Below are 8,862 nucleotides of genomic sequence, written 5' to 3'. Positions count from 1 at the left end.
TGTACATAAAACTCATTGGTTATGCTGGAAGTCGTTTTGCTATTTTTATCTTTGAGTTGTTGTTTCATTGACGTAGAACCCGCATCTACAATTATTCACACATATATATAATGGCAGGAAAAATAGCTGTGCCTCCTAAACATTTTGCCGTTAATCTACGTGCCTATAACTAATGTGTGAAACATTTGCCATAACATTTCAACAAAAATAGTTTTTGTATTTCAACAAAAAATAGTTTGTTTTTGCTTGTATTAATCTGGGAATAACAGAACATGTTAAAATGTATATTTCAGGGAAGAACAAAAGTAATGGTATATCTTGTGATAACAAAAACTAGTTACAAGTATGGCAATGTCTAATTGTTACTGGTCTTCCTTGTGCCTGTATCACACTATTCAGCAAGCACTATTTATGTGTGATAATGACTGCTGTTTACAAGTTCATCATTATCAATATGCTCAGTTACCATTTAAAACAATTTTATTATTTTCCCGAATACTTGGTAATGTATAAGTAATGTTCATTTGTCTATCAGTCTTATAGCCGTTCACTACATACAATATATGCTTACCAATTATTTTACAGATAACTTTAACAATGGAAGTAAAACTAAAATCCCAAGACTTGATATCTATTCAAAGAAGATGGTACTCATCTGAAACACTTGATAACGTATATTATAAGGTACCTGTTAAAAGACGTTCAAAAATCGGAAAGATCATGGACAACTGCTTTTGCTCTAGAGCACGCGCTTGGAAAGTGCTGACAACATTGCTACCTGTAATCAAATTTATTAAAAAATACAAAACGCAAAACATCCTAGGTGATTTCCTGAGCGGTCTTACAGCATCATTCTTACACCTTCCTCAAGGACTTGGGTTTGGAATGTTGGCAGGACTCCAACCAATTAATGGATTATACACTACTTTCTTTCCTATTTTGATTTATATGTTGTTTGGGACGTCTCCACATGTTTCTTTCGGGTCTAATGCCGTAATGGCTCTTTTGACACAGACTGTTGCCCAACGCGAGGCTGATCGCTATTTGGACAGCAACAAACTGCATTTAATTTCATCAATGAATTATTCAGATGAGTCTGCGGGAAATAATTCTTCTCGTTTCTTACAAAACGACTTGGAGGACATCAAAATTGGAGCCGCCATGACAGCGTCCTTACTTACAGGATTAATCTTAGCTGGTCTTGGTATTTGTCGTCTTGGATTTCTGACAAGATATATGTCCGTTAGTTTTATAGGAGGTTTTACAACAGCAGCAGCGATTCATATTGCTTCTAGCCAGGTTTCTAAAATGCTTGGAATCTCCGTGTCGCCACATTCTGGTGCAGGAAAGCTAATAAAGATGTACATTGAGCTTTTCTCAAATATAAAATTAACCATTATTTCAGAACTTGTGATTGCAATAATAACAATGATATTATTACTCACTGTAAAAATTCTGATTAACGAAAGATATAAAGATCGCATAAAAATACCGATTCCTATTGATTTTATCGTTGTCGTAGTAGGGACTATCGTTTCATATTTCGGGAAATTCGAAGAAAAATTCGATGTAAAAATTGTAGGAGATATTCCTACTGGATTTCCTATGCCTAAAGTTCCGTCCTTACACACTGCATCCACAATGATAATGGATTGTGTTGTAATGGCAATATTATCTCTAGCAATGACAATATCATTAGCGAAATTGACCGCCAAAAAGCATGGAATCACAATTGATGATAACCAGGAAATAATAGCATATGGCATTAGTAACATAGGGTCATCGTTTTTCTCTTGTTTTCCCCAAGCAACAGCGCCACCTAGGACAATGGTTCTTAGCAATATGGGCGCGAAATCAACATTGAATGCCATACCAACTGGAATTATAATACTGCTGATTATTTTGTGGATAGGAAGTCTTTTCGAATCACTGCCTGTGGCAATCTTGGCAGCTATGATAATTGTGGCTATGAAGAACCTATTGATACAATTTGGAGATATACCAAGGCTTTGGCGAATAAACAAATTTGATTGTATAATTTGGCTTATTACTTGTTCTGTATCTGTACTTGTGGATTTGGACTATGGACTAATGGCTGGCATAGGCTTTTCAATATTATCCATTGTGATTCAAAATCAGATGGCGTCCGGGAAAATTATTGGCTACTCTGACCGAGAGGACATATTTGTAGATTCGAAAAACCGTGTTCATGTCATCGAAATCAGTTCTATCAAAATCTTCCAGTATCAAGCACCACTATATTTTGCGAATGCAGACAATTTTAGAAAAATATTATACAGTCAAGTTGCAGACGCCATTAAGCTTAAGAAATTAAATGAAAAAGATGAAATCGTAAAAGTAGAAAATAAAGAAATAAATGAAAAAGGAAATATACTTGGAGAAAATGTCCGTCACATCATTCTTGACTTTCAAATGATTAGTAACGTAGACTTATCTGGAATAAACGTACTTACTCAGATTGTGAAGGAGTATAAAGCAGTTGATATAGAGATATACATTGTCAAATGTTCTTCAAAAATCTTGGAGACCCTAAGAGCAGCTGACTTTTTTGAAAACTTTCCAAAAGAGAATATGCTTTACGATTTGGCAGATGCAGTTTATTTAATCAATTCAACTAAATTTACCGATAAAAATGTAAACACAGAAAAAACATTTGAAGACACGAAACTTTGAACAATGTACAAAGTGAAAGTTGCCAACTGAACACCAAAAACACATTTAAAATTCTATTAAATGAAGGATTTTAATTATTCAGCATGCATGTCCCAAATTTTTGTTCTATCTTACATATATATATATATATGGACGCACTATCACACACAATTCAACTTACGGTGCTTTCCAATGATGATTTTCTCTTTTCGTTTACCTTGATTTCTATATTCCGTTCACGTTGGAATTATAATAGGTAGATGAAGAAGTATAAGTTTTGAAGCTACCGATTCCGAAAACACAAAGGAGTAAGTCCGGTAAGGGCTGATTTTGGCCTCAGATTTCAGATTCATCTGATGAAAGATTTTGGACACTTTTTAAACACTTAATTGTCTACTTTAGTCGATTCAATTAGTTTATGTGAAAGATTTGAACTGAATTAGTCATTAAAGACGCTCAAATTCAAGCTTAAATATGAAAAATCTATCAAATATGCCATAATATGTCACTTTTCAGATGGTTTTTGTCAAAAATGAAAGTGGCCGCATGGGTGTTCACTCTCAACCTTTATATATGTTATGTATTATCATCAAATACAACTTACATTTAAATATTAAGAATGAACACAAATGCAGCCACTTCCATTTAAGACGGAAACCGTCTAAAATTTGACTCAAATGCTAACATTGTGAAGATTTCAGTAATTTATCATGACTTAATGATGATAGTACCCGATATATGTGCATTGTATTGGCAAAAATAGCCCATATTTATGTAGCAGAAGTATTCTTCTTTCCAATTAATAGATCTAAGTTTACATTTTAACAATTTTGTAAAACTGCTATATTTTGGGGCCATAAAGGGGTCTTATTGGACCTACTTCTTTGGCAATACTGCATGGACGTGGACCAGACTTTAATCTGATGAGAATCTAATCTTCAGAACGTTGAGCTATGGTTGATTCGATTTCTCATTAGACTTATATATTAAATATAATTCAGATTGTGATTCGATGTCTAAGAGACATTAATTATATGCCACACGTCGGGATAGAAAGGAATTTAATTATCTGTTGATTTTAACCCCCCCCCCCCCCCCCTTTTTTCCAAAAAAAAAACAACAAAAAAAAAAACAGATATATTTCCTATCCTTCGTGTGCTCGTTTGAAAATGGCCGAACTTGCGGAGTTCCTCGACCAAATATATAAAATAACACTTAATAGTTTGGTAAAGAAACAGGAATATCGCAAATCATAATTTGAAACCCCTTAAAAATAACAAGATCTAGAGATGCTTATTTGCCAAAATGAATTAAGTTGAAATTCCTGTGGTCAAATTCATTTTTGATATTATGTAACATATTGTCTTATGCTGATACATCAACACGCCAAATATCAGAAGTCTCCATTAAAAGATAACATATCAGTCGAACGGCAAACGCCTGAATCTGACAGATAAAGGTCAATCTCTCGACACAAAAAGTACCCGTATGTAAAATGTTTACGTCCATAAACAGCGCCACCTATATTTTTTCTTCGTCGTATTTGAGAACGATGTTCCGTTCTGTAGGAAATTAAAACATTAAATTAACAAAAACATAGAATAGTAAGTGTAGAAAACAAATTAAAAGATATATTTTCACATGACTGGTTATGGATGATATGCTGGCAATGTGCGCAATGTCCTTTAATCCAAGATTGAAAATTAGTTTGTTTCCTACGTCAAAATGGCGGGTTCCAATGTTTACATTTTCCATCAAAACAAAAGCTGATACAATTGCGTGTCCGGCCATGAATATGCAAATTATTTATGTTTCGGGTAGCTTATCCAATGACATTTGCTGTTATATAAGTGGTTATACGTTACCATCCATCGTTACAAAAGTAGGATGTTATTGGTGTGTACATCTCTGGAATGTTGTGTATTAAATTTTTTACGGTAAACATCAATGTTATCTTCATTATATTTCTATGCATTCACAAGTCATTACAATAAATACATTTTTTACAAAGCTATTAATGCAAACAGACATGTTTAACCATCTGTCTTAGCAAAAATTCGTGTAAATAAAGCTGATGAGTCGTTTTATAATTCAAGCATAGCAGACAAACACGTGGTCGTTCAGTGATGTTTGTTTACTTAAAATGCACGTTGTTCAATGTTACTGCATATTTAGAAATAACCACTATTTTGTTATAATTGTTTAACAGCAGATATAATTAGTATATACCAATTAATTTTATTGCTTTCAAGAGTTATATAATACACCTTGCCTAAGAAATAGGTCTAGCTAGGTCCTTACAAAAATTGAGGCTATAATGATAATGATGTATTAGTAATTACCATATTTACATTATAGCTGCATTTTTGCATTTGATATATTTCATATACGTGCATAGAGAACAATAGAGTAAATGGGTTTAATTCCCACCCTAGGCATTAATTTTAATAGGTGGGTGCAAATAGGACAGATTGGCCTATACGTCAGGTGTCCCCGCATCTACTCTGTTGTTCCTAAGTCTCAAAAGTGTGCTCGCTCTGGCTAAGTCTCCAACATCTTTCTTTTCTAAGCATAGAGCAGCTCCTCTAAGGATTAGCAAGGGAACACTTTATATATAGCCCATTGACTTACAATGTAGTCCTGTCTTTTTTGTCTCTCTTATTTTCTTATTTATATTATTATTATTATATTTCTTATAATTTCTTGTAAGCCACCAAGCCACAATTCCTCTTTTTCCTATGCTGCCTGAAAACAATGAACCGGTTTTGTTCATTGTTGATGTCTGCAAAGTGACTTATAACTGCTAACTGCCACATTATTTGGACTCTGGTGGATAGTTATCACACTGTTAACTCATTGGCAATCATACCACATCTCCTTCTTTTAGCACAGGTTAATTATTTGAAGTAAATGACTTACGAACATTAAATCATTTGAAAAAAACATTCTGCAATGATTCATGTTGTCATTTAAAGATTTCAGTTTACATAAATCAACAATAAAATTTGGGTTGTATAATTGGTGTCACTATGCTTGTAATTGTCAACTGTTATTACTGTCTTGTGCAAACAATTCATTTTAATAAGTTCCCTAATTTAAAGTATATACATGTAAGTACTGATTCCAGATTAATATTCTGGGTTATCAAAAAATAAACTATAAATTCAAAAATAATTAATGTTCTTTTATTAATTTAATAATAATAAATTGCAATAATACAAACTAGCATTCTGATATGTAATACATATATAACTGTATGCAACTTTTTTCTGAAATGGTAATAATCTAGTTATGTCATAAAAAAGAAATTTTTGGTAAAAGTTAGCAAAATTGTCACAACCACATTTAGGCCTAGGAAATGTAGTGCACAGAGTTTGGCAAGCTTAATGCTGTAAATTCAGAAATATCGTGAGGTTTTTATTAATAAAAATAATGCGATTTAGTGATTATTGCAATAATAAGAACTCACATTCTGATTTCATACTATGAAGATTTTTTCAGACATTGGAATAATGAATCTCTCATTTTTGTCCATTCTTCAAAATTTTTTGAATTAACTGTATTTAAGCTAGCTTTGTTTTCTTTTCTACTTCAGTTGCCTATGCATTTTAGAGCAGTTATTGTTAAATATGAATTTGGATTAAATTTGAAAATGATTCAGTAAATTTTATGACATAATAACACTCTATTATTTAAAAAAAGCATATTCAGACTCTATTTACTGATCACCTTAACTAATCATTCATTATTCAATCAATAATTTAATTAAAGGACTCAACAGTTATTTGTAGTACTTTTGAATTCAAATTTAAAAAAAAAATTAAAAACTTCACTTGTAATGACAGAAATATTGTGAACTGCATGATATCATAATGCATTTCAGCTTTTTTTTCAGTTTTCTTTGCGTTGATTATAATGTTTTAAATTCCTTTCTGGCTATTTTGGATGTTCAGATCTTTTTTTTTTAATTTAGAGCAGCAGCAGAACTTGTACTTTTTGTATAGTTTCTAATCTTAAAGCAGGTATAATAAAAATGTTTAAATTCTGTCCACTGCAAATTATCTTTTTTCCATTCAATATCAATGTCAATGTTCACACCTTTGAAGCATGTCTGTCTACATTTCCTTTTTTTTCCATATTGTATTGTAATGTAATGCAAAGTTATATTCTATTGTAACATGAGTTCTGCTTATGAACCCCTCATGATTGGAACATAAATAATTTTTTGCATGAAATCGCCGATATTTTTTCTGTTATATGTAATAATCAATCCCCTTCCAAAAGTCCTGGATCCGCTGAAAGGTTCTTGCTTTCCTCTGAATTTGCTATTGTTAAATCAGGAAAAAATGCTACCAATAACCATGCCTGACGATCGTTGATGTCACATAGCAAGAACCCATCTTCTCTTTTCAGATCATAGAAAAACAAAGATAGTTTGGTAACATACATGTATTGTGAAAAATATCAAAAGAAACATTCCCATACAGAACCTCTGTCAATAAGTTATTTCTAAACTCTTAAGAGGGAAATCTTAAATATATATATAATGATCGGCAAGCCTCGTATCTTTAAAATTAAAATGTCTAGAGAAGAGAACTATTGTTTCACAATTGATGCTGTGTTAGTATGTATAATATCACTTTTTCCCATATGATCAGCATACAAAGTGACAAAGAATCTATAAGTTCTTCAGTCTAAATAACTTTGTTAAATTTCATTACTGATGCACTGTTTTCAGTGCACCTTCAGTGCACCAGAGTAAAAACTTTCTATTTTAAATACTTTTTCTTTTAATATAAATTAATTAAATTTTACAGTGACATTTATATTAAAAAATGTTCAAACAAGCTTCATGTACAAACACTGAGTTTATTTTCATATGCTTTCTAAGAATGTTGATATTAAGAAAGTGAAACAAAGACTTGTATCATTCCATCTATCAAAAGGGTGTTTGAGAATAGAAAGCCGAAATTATAAGTTCCAAGTTTCAGAGGAAAGTAAGTTATTCATAATTATTTCCTTCTTTGGAAGTTTAAAAAAACCTGTAATTACTTGAAAAAATGCCATTTTCAACCAGTCCATGACAATTTTTAACTTACAAAAATAAAGGAAGGTGAAATATGGAATAGTTATTTAAGAAAGTGTCGAAATATAGCTACAATCATCACTTTTACTCGAATTTACTGTTGTGAACTTGCAATTTCCTACGATGCGTGTACGGAGTTATCTCCCTTTGATCTCCACTTCGCCACGAATAAGCCGGTAAATTTGGGGTCGATTATTACCAAGATCTAATCTAAAAAATGGTTTTACTTCATATTTTATACCCCTCCATACGGTACCATACCTTTTTAAGGAATAATTAGGGATTTTCCGTGGACCTACGCAAGTTTTCAGAAAAAAAGTTTCACTTCACTCGTCAATTTAGACTACTTTAACACTTTTTAGTAATAAATATAAAGAATAATGAAATCTTATTCACTCAAGATTTGAACACTTTGAGTTTTATTAATTTACGAGTAAAAATAAGACAATACTAGTAAAAAAAACCACGAGGCATGCACGTTTACCAAAAAACCTCAAACTCTGACCTTTTGTCACGTGACCAATGTCTTGATCTTAGAAGCCATTAAATCGGTTGCTGTCCAACTAATATTACTGTCTCACATGGTTACTTCCTGCATATAAGTATGCATTCATCGCCTTGATGCATGCTACCGTGCATTGTCAAATGTGAAGTCTACTTTAAAATAAGCCTGAATTTATAAGAAAGATTGTTACCTTTGCATGAAATGTTAGTAAACATTGGATGGAAAATATAATAAATACAAATTTATTCAGTTTTGGAACGTCGAATCATTGATTATGTCGTTGTGAAATAATGAAAATGGGCTATGATAATGTTTTACACTAGTAAATACGGATTTGAATATTATATTTATATTGACCTTAATTCGAGATAGTTATTGGTTTAGACAACATCCACGGACCAAGGTAGTTTTTGTGATGATGTGTATATCATTAGGCAACCACATTTTTGTAAAAACAAAAGTTCTATGAAATAGACGTCGTCAAGATGCTTAAGATATATTCTTTGCTTTTATTTATAACTGATTGACATTATTTCAACGGAGTCGTGATTTCTATATGAACCATTTATGTTTTCACCGATTTGTTTCTTACTTTATA

General features: G+C 31.9%; 1 protein-coding gene across 1 annotated transcript; it reads left to right on the top strand.

Annotated features, from left to right (window-relative positions):
- Positions 1 to 595: 595 nt before the first annotated feature.
- Positions 596 to 2,782, top strand: LOC127704850 (sulfate transporter-like). Its single transcript, XM_052209075.1, has one exon. The coding sequence runs from the start codon at positions 598 to 600 to the stop codon at positions 2,692 to 2,694; it is 2,097 nt and encodes a 698-aa protein (XP_052065035.1). The 5' UTR covers positions 596 to 597; the 3' UTR covers positions 2,695 to 2,782.
- The last annotated feature ends 6,080 nt before the right edge of the window (positions 2,783 to 8,862 follow it).

The sequence above is a fragment of the Mytilus californianus genome, unplaced genomic scaffold (assembly GCF_021869535.1).
Source record: "Mytilus californianus isolate M0D057914Y unplaced genomic scaffold, xbMytCali1.0.p SCAF_6, whole genome shotgun sequence".
Classification (NCBI taxonomy): Eukaryota; Metazoa; Mollusca; class Bivalvia; order Mytilida; family Mytilidae; genus Mytilus; species Mytilus californianus.
This window is presented reverse-complemented; position numbering and strand designations above follow the sequence as displayed.

Excerpts from the sequence above, each read along its gene's own strand:
- LOC127704850 (XM_052209075.1), top strand. The coding sequence starts at position 598 with ATGGAAGTAAAACTAAAATCCCAAGACTTGATATCTATTCAAAGAAGA.